This window comes from Odontesthes bonariensis, chromosome 13 (assembly GCF_027942865.1).
Source record: "Odontesthes bonariensis isolate fOdoBon6 chromosome 13, fOdoBon6.hap1, whole genome shotgun sequence".
Lineage (NCBI taxonomy): Eukaryota > Metazoa > Chordata > Actinopteri > Atheriniformes > Atherinopsidae > Odontesthes > Odontesthes bonariensis.
In genome coordinates, this window is record NC_134518.1 from 12,635,862 (window position 1) to 12,649,539 (window position 13,678).

The following is a 13,678-nucleotide window of genomic DNA, read 5'->3' on the forward strand; positions in this document are numbered from 1 at the left end:
ACCCCCCTCTCATCGTGGGAATGCAGTTGCTCCACTTTCCACTTGCCCCAATTGAAAAGATGATTGGTAACGGAACCCGGATGATGTTCGTGAATTTCCATCTAATCAGTGAGGATGGTGCAGGGTGGGCAAAAGACTGAATCCAGAATGTTTTGATTTACAGAGATTTCCAGCATATAAACAAAAACTAACGAATTTGCTTTAAAAAGCAATGAATGTGAATGTACAGTATTTATTCCACTGAATAGAGATAATGGTGTTTGTCAAAACACAATTGGTCTTCAAACAGAAACATGAGATGAAAGCAAACTACACATTGCTCAGCTGAAGTAAACAATGATGTTTTATTGATAAGGTTCTCAGAAGAGTCTCGTTTCAGTGAATGTATAAGAATCACCCTCCATAATACTGATTTGGTACATCATGACATCCAGCACGAGTCTCCTCACAGTGAGAGGGATCCATTACTGCTACTGCTGTTGGGATCTAGGACAGAAGTGATCTGCTTCCGAAACAAACAAAAAAAGAAATACAAAAAAACAACAAACTGGGGACTGATATATTAGATAATGGAGTATTAGAGTGCCACAAAACTCTAGAGTAGTAAGACCAGCTAAAGATTTTGCACATTACAAGCCACTTCCTCTTAGAAATATAAAACTTGATATTCTGAACAATATTCTACTGTGCTGCATAAAGGTAAGTCTATACACTGTACATCGAAATATACTTCGAAAAAACAGATTTCACAGTTTTAAAGACTTTATTTAAAGTATAAACTGTTTTTTTAAACACTTTATTACATAAATTACTCTTTTTGAGGGTGACTATTATTTGCCCTGCCAGCAAACTGAAATGAATACAAAAACAAAATGAACATTTATTACATATTTTACAAAAGGAAAAACAAAAAAGCTCATCCATCAACGTTATCGTCGAATAGAACTGGTGACTCATTCATGATTGTCAGATAGTACTAATAATAAATAAATAAAGAATGAAATAAAATAAATACTAACTAAGTATGTTTTCCAGACTGTGGGTGGTGTGTTTGATCGTTCTGTACAGAAGTGCCTTGGTGAAAGTCTCACAATTCTACCTCGACTGAAACGTACAAAACTACGGCATCTACAGTATACGCAACATCCTGAAATTTAGTGTAGTCCGACACATATGTTGGAATATGATTCTTCTCCCCACTGCAAAATAAACAATGCTGTGTGATACCACTGTCCACAAATATAGCCATCACGTTTTTTACTTTGTTTTTCTTTAAAAAGTTTATTCTCTAGTCCATCCAGAGCTTGGATTTTCAAAGATGCCATTATCCTGTGTGTCGCTTGGTTAGATGTGTGCCGCCACGGCAGCAGAGGACGGGTCCTCGGTGGACAATGGGAGGCCTGAGACAGGGAGACGACTCACTTTAAGGGTTGCCTTATATGTCACTGTTCATGATGTCCGCCCTTGATGTGTGGTGGTAATGGCTGCACTCTGGAGTAGCTTGGTCTCCGCTTTGGTCCCTTTGCCTTCAGTATATGTTAGAGACAGACAAGCCTTAAACGCAGAGACACCACACTGCAAGTCATCGGTTGCTATCGTGGCCGCTCTTCAGTGTGACCCAAAAAATATGGGTGAAAATATCACTATCTTTTTTAAAAAGGGGAATCTTCTCATTCATTAAGCAACAGTTTCCAAAGTTCTTCAGTGCTTTTTCATTTGTTCAAAGTTTTTTCAAAAAAAGGAGAGAAAAAAAAGGTTTGACTCAATTCTTAATTTTTTTGCCTGTGGCAGTAAAATTAACAATATGTTTTTCTGATAAGTCATTCTTTTCAAAAGTCCCTGCAGCTTTCCGTGAATAGCCCCCGTTCGTTGCTAAATTCTCCACAGGTTTTAAGTGTAAGGTTGAGGAGGCTGGGTAGGAAAAAGGGACGGAATTTAAAGATGTTTAAGGTGGGAGAGAAGGAGGAGTCTGCCCTTCAAGTGAATTCAGGAGGGCTGTTACCTCCTGCCCATCTCGTTCTGTCGGAGAAACTGGATGTTGTTGCTGCTATCGGCCAGTTCTGGATACTGCTCCACAGGCAGCACATAGTAGCCATCGTAGCCCTGTACTCTACCTGTTGTTAGGAGCTGCTGTCTCTCCCCGTCCGTCCAGAGGCGACTGCCTCCCTTTCCGTCCCTCGCATGCTGCTGCTCTTTGGACCAGGCTCCCGCCAGAGCCCTCTGCCTAGCCAGCTCCAACAGTCTTACCTTCTCTTCATCCACCACATCCACAGCGAGGCCATAGCGAACACTCAGTACAAACGATGGAACTGCAAACTCCACAGTCACGCCTCTCCTCGACCGGCCGCTCACTGTTACATTGATACCACTCTCCAGCGACTTACGACCGTTTGTAAGCCCCAGAGCCAAAAGGTCACTATCAGCAGAGCCGACTTTCACAAAGTAGTGACAGTCTTTTCCATCCTGGGTGTAATGAGTGCCTTCAAGGTACTGGGCACCATTGAGCACAAGAGCCACTTTGCGGCTGTCTTCACTGGCCAGTGCTGACACACCGGCCACCACTCGACCCTCCTTAAGCGCCAGCATTACTCCTCGGCCAATTATTGGGGTGCTGGTGCCGAACCAATGACCAGGCTTGTCTTTGCGCCTGCGACGTTCCTTGTTGAGCAGACGACCCTCGAGGGCCATGAAGGCCTGGTTGTGGCGCTCCGCTGCTTGTTGGACGCCAGTGATGAGCTACATTAAAAGTTAAAAGAAAGGAAGGTGGAGTTAATTGTATTCACATAAAATTTGATGGAAAACTGCATATTTTGTACGTCACTTTGAGAGTGTTGATATTATTTGGCATCTCAGACTGTACCTGTCCATTCTCACAGTGCTGGGTGGCCTGCAGCTCGTAGGGTGGCTCCACAAAGTAGAGAGAGTGTCGAGGGAACCCTGGGATTATGTTACTGAGCTGGAAGCCAAACATCACCAGCCAACTCTTCACATCTACAGTAACAGACAAGAAAGCACACGCTTTCCTTAATAACAAATTCTAACACAGTAGCCAATGAATCCTCAATTTTGTCATAAAAAAACAAATGTGTTTGTCTCTGTGACTCATCCGTTGTTTTGCACAGCTATCAGCAGCTGTGTCATCTGTCGAACATGCTTTATTGTTTCTCCCAAACACTCAAGATCACTGATGGTATCGAGACGTAAATAAAGTTTGACTGGATTTCACTGAACAAATACGACATGCTTTTCTGTGTCTCGTTTTTTTAAAAATATCTCAAGAAGAACCTGAAAGATTTGAAACCTTGTTTTCAGAGAAAAATGCAACAGAATTCAACACGATCAACAACTTAGTATATGTTAATAATCTACCTGTGACATAGTTTTTGACATCCAACATGTCACTGAGAGGGTTGTTGTTCTTGAACATGTATAGATTAAATGGAGCGGGATCTTTTCCTATCTTGGGCCAGATACTGTAGTCGGGTGAAGTCCACCGTCCAGCCAAGACGTCGTAGTCCCGTTGGGTGAAGTGGACCAGCTTAGTCAGGGGATCGTACAGACCACCATGGAAACCCACAACTAGTTGAAACTCTGGGTTTGAGTCAAGGTATACTTCACCATAGGCTGTGTACTGCACCTGGGTGACACAAGCAGAGTCAGTTTGGTTTTAGTGATTCGTTCTTTTTTGTGATTGCAAGGCAACAGAACTGGGCTGCTGTCGCTGATTAAAATGTGCTGTCGCTTTGAAGACAGCCAGAGGTTTTAATCAATGCTTCATTTTTTCTTTCTTTTTAAACTTTTTATCTAGCCGTGAAAGTCCAGGGAGTCCTGGTCAAGATGCTTAAAACAAAGTTTCATATAAAAAATTCGATTTCAAATGTTAGTGTAATATAAAATGACACAGGGGGGTAGAAAACACAAGACCATACAAACTAAATCCAAGATATTTTTGCAATAAAATAGCAATAGATCATCTGGGAAATTCACAGAAACCCCCCACATCTATGCAATCAGAAAGGTGGAGGAACACAATCTTGTAGCAGATTCATCTGTGCTTTGTGTATTACCTGTTTGATCATCTGTCCATTGCTGCTGAAGACTGCCAGTGGTGTGCCAGTGTTGTCAGAGGCTATGTAATATTCCTCTCCACTGCTCACCTCCATTGCAAACAAGTGACCCTAACAGTGAGATAGTGAGAAATTAATTGGTTTTATGATCTTATCGCTCCAGTTTCAGGATAAAGTTTTTGCCTTTTCATCTGTATGTCAGCCTATTTTGTCTTCATCTGCTTCAAGGTTTCCAGACGGAAGTAATCTGTATTTGCTGATAATCACTGCCTGGCCTAAAGTAGATAAATAAATGAATAGATAACCTGGATAACACCTGGATTTAACTATGAAAATCAGTAAGAGCTTCTCTTTCTCTACTGGAAATCTACTGCAGTGATCAATATGCTTCAACAACATGTTATTTCACCCTTACTGAGCGAATACTGCAGCTTCTAAATTCTTGATCAATCGTGTCAGAAGACACATCCTGATAATACTCTTTTTGTTTTAAAATATTCTGTATCAAGCAAACAAAACAACTAAAGGAACAGCCTTTAACAAATAAATAAATCAGTGAGGCTTCTCAGAAAAAAAAAGGCTTTCATTTGACAGGAAGTATAAAGACTGGACTCTGGAGCAACGGCAAAAAAAGTTACCCGGTCTTATGAGTCCAGATCTTTCCTGTTGCCCAGTGATGTGTGCATCAGGGAAAGAGCAGGAGCAGATTAAGTGCTGCCCCCATAATGCCAAGTGCCTACTGTACAAATCTGTGGGGGCAGTGTGGCAATTATCTGTCGTTTTTCTTCAGTTTGCTCAGGTGAAGGTTCAGTAAAGTTATGTTCAAATGTGCTCGCACTAATTAAAACCTGAAGATGACTAGACACATTTTTTTTTTTGGTTTCTACATCTAAATGTTGGCATACAGAACATCTGCCCACCCCTGCCTACCTGCAGATCATAGTAGAGTGAGGAGATGTCTGAGCTGGAGTGATTGAAGATGTGTGTCACCCTGGTTGGATGGTTGAGGTCAGCGTAGAAGAACTGAAGGTGCTGCCCCAGGCTGTTCCTTGTGGACACCCTGCGGCCAAGCCCATCATAGTGATAAACTACGCTCCAGGCTCCAGACCCTCTATTGTAGGCCCGCAGGAGCTGACCTTTGGAGTTGTAGTCAAAAACGTCTGAGCCACGCTGGCTGAGGAAACCATCCTCATCCAGGCGATACTGGACATCTCCCAGGCGGGTAATGCGGTCTCTGAGGTCATAGCGGAGGGGCAGGATCCGACCGCTGTTCCCTGGATTCAGCAGGTGGAGGTTACCGTTGAGGTCGTAGCTGTACCGCCAGGTAGACCAGTCATTCACCTGGATTAAAGAGTAAGATTTCATGGAGTGAATGCTTGTGTCCCGATTACAGGAATGTGAGAGGCACTCTCTAAAGAAGAGGCATATTTCTTAATTACAGTTTCTCAACACATAATATTCACCTTGACACTGCTGAGCTGCCCATCTCCGTCATAATCATAGCGGTATTGAGTGGTGTTGGCATAGGGCCCAATCTTCAGCTCTCTCTTCACCACCCGTCCCATGCTGTCATACTGCACCGTCATCCAGTACATAAGTGAACGGAAGATCTCATACTGGACCTCCTTGATGCGGCCATGGGTGTCGAAATGCTTACTCAGTGTCATAACGGCTGTCGTGATGATCTGATTAATGTCATAGTAAATTACTCCAAATTTTCCAAAGTGCTCCACCTACAGCAAAGAGAGACGTTTAGAGAAAAGGTGAGTCATTTAAAGGGAAAGAATGGTGCTTTCCCTGACAGATAGTTAGGTTCTAAAGTATTTTTTTTGCACAATATTGCTAAAAAGGGAGCAAAGACCAGAGCAAAAACTACGCACCTTTCCAGAGATCTCATCATATCGGTAGAGGTCAACAGGCAGTGGCGTCTCACTGATGACTGGCTTCATGCTGGCAATACGGAAACTGTTGTCATGGTAGGTGTAGTCAAACCGGGCATTTACCATTCCCTCCTCACTGAAGCGATAGATCTGCTTGTCAATAAGAGGGCCCATTTTGCGATATCGGATAGTGCAAGAGAAGCCCCCACTCTGCAGGTTGACCATCTTTAGCACACCAGCTGTCTCATCGTATCCGAAGGTGACAGCAGTGCTGTCGTACACAATCTCTGACAGCTTTGCTAGCTTGCCGTACTTGTAGAGGACACGCCGGCCAGTGCCCAGGTAATGCGTGGCCTGAGGTCTGCCATCCTCACTGAAGTCATGGATGATAGAGGCATTGCTCTCTGGGGGGTTGTACGTGTTGCGAATATAACCAACAGACACATGTGTGAACATGGTGTGGCGAGCAACGCTAGGCATCGTGACAGCTGTGACCCGACCTGAAGCATCAAACTCAAAGACATACTGTCTTTGGCTCTGCAGGAGCAGCACCATGGACTGGAAGAAGAGAGAGAGTTGAAATACGGATTAGTTTAATAGCATTATCAATGGATGACTTGTCTCCTGTGAAATGGCACCTTGGGTAAATTGCTCTCACTTGACAAATCTGCACCTTCATAACCATAAAAATGATGTATTATGTCACTCAATTCCACAACCCAAATTATTATTGCTTATGCCTGCCTTGGCAAGAGTTGACTCTTGGATCACGACGTTGAAGACGTATGTACTCACTTTGTCAAGGTAGCTGTAGCTCCACACCTTCCCGTCCACAAACGAACGAGTCAAGATGCGTCCCTGGGAGTCAAATTCTGTCCTCTCACTCATGCTCCCCCTCTGCAGCCCAACAAGCTGCCCCGTGGATGAATATGAAACATTGACCACAGCCAGGCTACTGCTGGGCAGCCACATAGCCGGCCTGCCCTGAGCATCATACATGATGCGCAGTGTGAACTTGCGGTGATCATCGTAAATCTTCTCTGTGCGCGTGTTGCGATCAAAATCAATGGAAAGAAGATTGCGGCCATGGGCCTAAAGAAAAGGAAAAGATTTCTCAGTTATATGTACACACCGAGTTGTCTGTCATGTACACTTCAAGTCTAGATTTGAACAAAACCATCAAAGACTTTTTTTTCCCCTTTTTTAGAAAAAAAGAAATTACCCTGAGCTTCCTTCCAAACACGGTGACCTTGCCCTTGGTTTGCTCCTTGCGCAGACGCCACTCAATAGAGTTGAGGCCATTGTCTGTGGGCAGGGTGATGTTCCTTCGACCGATTGTAGGACTGACAGAGCCTGCCAGGATGTGGGGCTCTGTGTGGAAACTGATGCCCATTCCATTGGCGTACATCACTCTCAGGGTGCCATTGTTGCATAACTGATAGCTGTTCCTCACCTGGTCTGTAGGGGAAAATGAGTAAAACAGACTGTAAGACAAATTGGACCCAAAATGAAAAATGTAGTGTTTGATTGGGATCAGTGAGGGAAAAATCCATAATTTAATATCAGAAATGATTATAGCTGGATCAGATCAGTGATTTAATATGGAGAAAGATAAGATGTTGATGAGATGTGTCAAAACTTCTAGATCTGGAAAACAAGATTTGGTGATTTACATTTTTATGACTTTTTTGGCCAAGAATATGCAGTACCTTCCTTTTTTAGTAAGAGTAGATAGAACTTATTGAAAAATGTTAATAAACGGTGACCTAATTTGGATTCTGTCATAAATGTTGTGCTGTACTGTTTACTTTTAGACTCAGCTGATACCTTGAGACATCACAAACTCCAACCGAAGAGAATCCAGACAAAATGCAAGCGGTGTTGACAGTACTAGATGTTTTTTCTTGCTGTCAGCACACAAAAGCCAAGATTAAACATAACCAACCAACCAGTAAGAACAAGCACTTAATTTCCACTGACATCTGGTTAAAATGTAAGATTCAACCCATAAGGGCTAAGGACAGTAAGATCCAGATCAGGTATATGGATGTGATTCCCGATTCCCAAAATTCCGAATGAAAAGAAGACCTGCTAAACTGACGACACGCCACAATCTCACCATCTCCACAATTTAACGTCTCTCTCACAAGAATTGAGACAGATAAGCCCATGCCTAATGCTGAGGCTAATTTTCCCCTCTGATGTCTGAAAACAAGTGTCTTGATCACATTGAAGGAGATAAAATTGTTTTGAGTTTAGAAATATCCAGCAAATGCAAAGTCGAGGGCTTTCCTTATTTAATTTACAAAAAGGTGAGAGGATCAGATGTTTTTTTCCATTTGAAGTGCTGCCATAAATGACAGTAATCCATGAGGCCAATTTGTAATAAAGCTCCAGGCACGTTTTAACAACACCTCAAACAGACAAGTGAAGCTTTTTCCTTTGACTTGGCAGCAACAGCCTTTCGATAAATCTTCTCTGCTCACTCTGTCTGAACAACCTCGTAATAAAACTGATGCGAGGTTGAGGGAAAGACAGAGAGAGGGTGAAATGAGAGCCTGAGGGCCACGGAGAATTCACTGCGCAGGAGTTAATGAAGAGAGCGAGGAAGAGCGGAAAGAGAGGGAGATGCTTAAGTGAGTATGTCAGCAGAGAGCAGAGCAGAAACCCACACAGTGCAGAGGAAACCCTAAATGACTTACAGCTCTGTGAACAACTTTTCTCCTACTGCATCGCAGGTGGATTCCCTGAATATATCTACAACCTATTCCCTGGCCTGTAGACTGTTATAGTCCTGTCTGCTTTCATACTTGGGCCACGCGGCTTGAGTTTGGTCAAGGGAAATGAGACAATTCTACTTCCTCTTCTTCTCTTTTCTAAACACACCAAATAAGCTGAGGGATCGTGGGAGCTGGTTGAGAGTTGTATTTGTGTGTCAGTGCGGGTGTGCGTGTGTGAAGAGAAAGCTTAAGGGATGAGGAGGATTCACTCGAAATGAGTTAATGAATTTTGCTGTGATGACATTCAGAAGCTGGATGATCCCAGCTGGGATTAACGACTATATATTGGTAATTTTCTTTTTTTTCCATGACAGAAGAGCGAGGCCTGGATATGGATAGGGAATTTGGAATTTGCACTTAACTGAAGTAAAATTACAGTTAGAGGCAAGAAGATGGTCACCATCACAGAGGGTGGCTCTGTTTTTGAAAGATGAAGAATGTGTGGCTCTTCTTGCAGCATTAATGTTTTGTAAGAAGATCCATTTTAATTGCAAGTCTGTATAGTGTGGTATTTAGATTTTTTTTTTATTGTTCTCTGATGATGATTTGAGCTTTTTGCCACATATCCTGTAATTTCATCAGCATTTAAAAATTCATGAGCAGACCAGTTTTCCACTGCATGTCCTCTGCATGCTGAGTGTGTCTCTACCTTGCACCACAGTGTACGAGGCTTCGACTGAAGACAGGTTGGTGATGACGGTGACATCGTCATCTCTGCTGGAACTCTCAATGTCGATGTTGATGGAGCGCTCAATCTCGCGGTGGAGGCTCGTCACCATGCCCGTTGGGTATGTTACATTGGTCAGGCGACCCTCACTGTCATACCTGGGAGATTGGAGATTTCAGTGAAGTTAGCAAGGGACCTGCTCATACTTGTGCTGCATAGATTAAGTCAGCCAGTCATTCACACAGAAACACTGCCAGAGAGGAACCGAACAAGTCATGTTAGAGAAACTGATTGCAGCTATAAAAGCTAACACTGGAGGGCAGCAGCACGGCATTGAAATGTAAAAAATAAACAGGAATTATAGAACTGAAAATGCCAGACTCATTTAATATTTTAGACAGATAAACCCAACCTGGATAAGGACAAAAATTCAGACACGTTGCTCTGTGTTCCACACTTACTGATAAAATGTGGTCCATCCAGTCTCATCAGCTTTGGTTGCTAAGAGGCCTGTGTTCCCACTGTAGCCCATTAGAGCCACTTCCTGGCCCATGGCAGATACACTTCGCAGCCCTCCGGTGGGGTCAAGTCCAAGAGTCACTACTTGGTTCTCTGGCAGCAGCACCAGCCTGAGCAGGCCCGCTCCTCCTCCCTGTCCGAGACCATCCCTCCTCACCTTAACAGTATTGTTGCAGTTATCCACCAGCATGGCCAGCTCACCGTCAGAGCCATATGTGAAGTTGTAAAGTGGCTCCCCGGTCACAAGGCTAACTGTCTGGATGTGAAGCCCCTTCCCATTGAAGACATACAGCTCCTGTTCCCTTGGTGATGCAACCTCATACTGCGCAGATCCCACGTACCCCACGCTTGAGATGGCAGGGCCAGGTCGATTTGCCCGCACAGCTCTGATGCGTATGTTGTTGAGGTCTGCTATGAAAAGCGTCCCATCAGGGGAAACAGCCAAAGAGGTGGGCGAGTTCAAACCGGCATCAGGGGCGTAGCCATCGTCGCCATAAAAGCAGTTGCAGTTGACGTCATTCTTGCAGTCACAGTCTGAGGCAGCACCGGCCAGGAGAGAGATTTCTCCATTCGTGCTCACCTAAAACCAGACAGAAAAAGGAAGCGGAAGGCGTACATGAGTTGAGTTTGGAAAAAAAAAGAAAATGTGTCACCACTAAATGAGAGAAAATGTATTGCCAAAAGCAAAGGCCATTTTAAGGTTAACTTAGGTGTGTGTTGCCTGGAAATCTGAAAAAAAATGACACAGCCTGAACAGACGGCCTGTCAGTTTTGGTTTAATTCAAAATCATCTGTAGAGAAGCAAATTGATTCCAAAACAACCAGACAGACAAAAAACTATGTTCACGATGTCTCCAGCACACACCTGTCTAACTCGGTTAATCTTTTTCTCGTCTGTCTCAGCGATGTAGAGGATGCCAGTGTGGGACAAGGCAATGGCTGTGGCGCTCTCCAGGGCTGCGTGTATAGCCAGCTTACTGAGACTGTAGTCAATGCCTGGCACTTGACAATGCATCGGTCGACCTGCTATAATGCTCACCTTAAAGAAACAGCAGAGAATGTGACATCAGTGATCAAGCAAAGCTGATAATGCCACAGAAATATTTCAAGTTTCAAGTTTCAAGTCCTTTATTGTCAAATGCACAGAACAACAGAGTCGAACTGGGCACTGAAATTCTTAGGACAGAACACCGTACAGCAACTACCATAACAGGACGTAACATGCCGTAACATGACATGACAGAAGTACTTTTGACAATAACAATAAATAGGCAATATGGATACTGCTAATTACGCTAATTACTAGAGCTGAACATATAATACACCTGATAGCTTATGCTAATCTAAGACCTATACTAACCTAGAAACATAAGATAAAATAAAAATACAATATTGTGCAATATTGCATGTTGCAGTGAAAACAGCAGTGGAGGTATTAGCAGTGAGGTATTAGCGGTGATATTCTTTTTAAATAGCAAATAAAACTTTCCATGATTAAGTTAGATAAAAGAAAGATAAATATTCTAACTAATTAATCGGTTATTTTCCAACCACTGCAGAACTACTAAAGCTGGTAGAAATTGAACTTTTGCTTCTAAATTGGTTTGAGAAAACCTAATTGGGATGATATCTTGTCAAAACCCTACAGTGAGCCTCCGCCCTCAGGGGTTTGCAGTGTTGATGCAGCCATGTGGTACAGACCTGGTGGTTCTCAGTGATGCGCAAGATGACATTGTTTTCCAGGACATAGAGAGAGTTGTCCATGGGGTTCACTGCTAAGTCTGTGGGCCACTCGAGACGCACCTGTTCGGCAGAAATAACACCATAACGATGACGGAGGAGACATTTTGGAAGGAAATTCTGATAAGTTTGTTCATGTTCAGGTGCCTGCAGCAGCATTCACTTTATTCTGATCATTCATATATCCACTAAATCACTTCTCCCTCATAGGTCATCATCATTCACACCGTCACCTTTTGCCTCTTCTCCACTTTCTCCTACCTGGCTGACGTCCATGCTGGTGTCGCAGCTCAGGGGCCGTACAGCGGTCAGATCATTGGCCCCCAGCAGAGTAGAGATGATGCCATTCTGGTCCACCTTGCGGATCATGGTGGCATCCACAAAATACATCAGCCCATTTTTATCCACCGCAATACCTGTCAGGGCAGAGATGGAATGCCGTGAGTGCCAACTCGTAACTCAGACATTGTCAGCCACCCATAGACATTATAAGTCAATTAAACTTTACTCAAAAATGGATAACAGCCCTGGCAGCTGGACTCCTCAATGCCTCATTGAGTGAGAGGGAACTTTGTCATGGAACGGGCACTGAACTGTTGAGAAGTGTAAGTTTTAGGATGAGTCATCAGGAGGCAGAGCTAAACTCACCTCTTTCAGAGGGCAAATGCAGACTGCAACGAGATATAATGGAAAGTAGTCTTTTGAACTCTTCCTCCTGCCCTGGTTTTCCTCTCACTGCATTTTTCGCACCCCTAGCTTCCTACTTTTTAAATATTTTTCCACCTTTCTTTCTTTTTATTTTTTTGTCGTTTACCAGTCAGGTGGTGCCAGCCTTTTCGGGTCTAACAAGCAGCAGTTCAAGGGGGCTGTTCATGGCAGATGTCCCCCAAAATAACTTCTAGATGCACTGAGATACAAAACAGCAGACTGAGGATTCAGCAAAGAGTCACAGGGAAAATGAGAGAGACAGAAAAACCGAAAAGAGAGGCGGAAAAGAAAAAGGCGAGAGCGGGCAGGCTGTTGGTTGCTGGCTGACTTGTGACATGTGAATGGGAAAACGTGACTCGTTGTCATCCCCTCTCTCAAAAAATATGTACACACACATACATACTGTTTAATAGTAGAATCTGCAGTTCTACACAGACACACATTCATGTCACCGACAAGAAATGTGACAGTGTGACATCCTTGACAGTTTGGTGTCACCGTGCTCTAAGATCTGATCCACAAAAATAATTCCATTATAAGTTTAACATTAACCTGGTTTATAACCTCCTTCTCTCTCTGTCCTGCTTTAGTTCAGAAGATTAGCTCACAAGATTTCTTTCATCCACAAGATGGGTATTTTATGGAGTAAAATAAAAAACGTAAAGCAGTGATATTCCCATGTAATGTGAAAGTGATGAATTATAATCTTAGTAGGGGGTATGCCTGACAAAATGTTTGACAAAAATTTGAAAATGATGACGACTGTCAACCTAATTTTCTCGCTTTATTACAAGAGAATTTAGCTCAAAGAAAATGGCTGTGCTTTTCCTTGGAGGCTCACCTTTGGGGCCCATGAGTGTAGCTTGAGTGGCCTTTCCGCCAGCATCACAGCGTTCATCGAAGGGCAAGCACTGCTCCCCCGTCCCTGCCACCACCTCAGCATTGTCCGACAGCAGCTGGCCACCCGTTAATGAGCGAACGCGGTAAATTCGTCGGGAGTTGAAGTCTGAGATGAACAGTGCCCCAGAAACTGGATCCACAGCCAGGTAGTACTTATGGGATGGGTTATTACTGAAGTGACAAAAAAAGAAAAAATACACAATTAGGATTTCAATTATTAGTTTTCAACTTGATATTTTCAATGAGGATGTTTCTAGGACATTTGCAGTTGTTGATGAAATTGCTAGCAACTATTTATTTATGGTTATAAGGATCTCACCTGTGCCTAAAATCTTTGTTCCTTTAAGAGAGAAAGGGAGATAGAAGTACAACAAAACAAATGTTAATTTACACTGTCTGTGGAGAAGACAAAGGTAG

At 43.3% G+C, this 13,678-nt stretch overlaps 1 protein-coding gene across 3 annotated transcripts in view; it reads right to left on the minus strand.

Annotated features, from left to right (window-relative positions):
* Nucleotides 1–306: 306 nt before the first annotated feature.
* The window catches only part of tenm2a (teneurin transmembrane protein 2a), a 254,018-nt gene continuing 240,646 nt past the window's right edge, over nucleotides 307–13,678 (minus strand). For 2 of the 3 annotated variants that reach the window (XM_075481022.1, XM_075481021.1), the window contains 16 exons: nucleotides 13,581–13,601; nucleotides 13,203–13,432; nucleotides 11,915–12,069; nucleotides 11,615–11,716; nucleotides 10,779–10,952; nucleotides 9,856–10,493; nucleotides 9,377–9,552; nucleotides 7,170–7,405; nucleotides 6,743–7,039; nucleotides 5,948–6,505; nucleotides 5,531–5,800; nucleotides 4,998–5,408; nucleotides 4,068–4,178; nucleotides 3,370–3,637; nucleotides 2,861–2,991; nucleotides 308–2,736 (listed from right to left, as the gene is read on the minus strand). In XM_075481022.1, the coding sequence (XP_075337137.1) occupies nucleotides 1,999–2,736; nucleotides 2,861–2,991; nucleotides 3,370–3,637; nucleotides 4,068–4,178; nucleotides 4,998–5,408; nucleotides 5,531–5,800; nucleotides 5,948–6,505; nucleotides 6,743–7,039; nucleotides 7,170–7,405; nucleotides 9,377–9,552; nucleotides 9,856–10,493; nucleotides 10,779–10,952; nucleotides 11,615–11,716; nucleotides 11,915–12,069; nucleotides 13,203–13,432; nucleotides 13,581–13,601 (4,516 nt within the window). In that variant the 3' untranslated portion in view covers nucleotides 308–1,998. Of the gene's footprint in view, nucleotides 2,737–2,860; nucleotides 2,992–3,369; nucleotides 3,638–4,067; nucleotides 4,179–4,997; nucleotides 5,409–5,530; nucleotides 5,801–5,947; nucleotides 6,506–6,742; nucleotides 7,040–7,169; nucleotides 7,406–9,376; nucleotides 9,553–9,855; nucleotides 10,494–10,778; nucleotides 10,953–11,614; nucleotides 11,717–11,914; nucleotides 12,070–13,202; nucleotides 13,433–13,580; nucleotides 13,602–13,678 lie in introns of all 3 variants that reach the window. The other variant, XM_075481020.1, reaches the window with a different exon arrangement.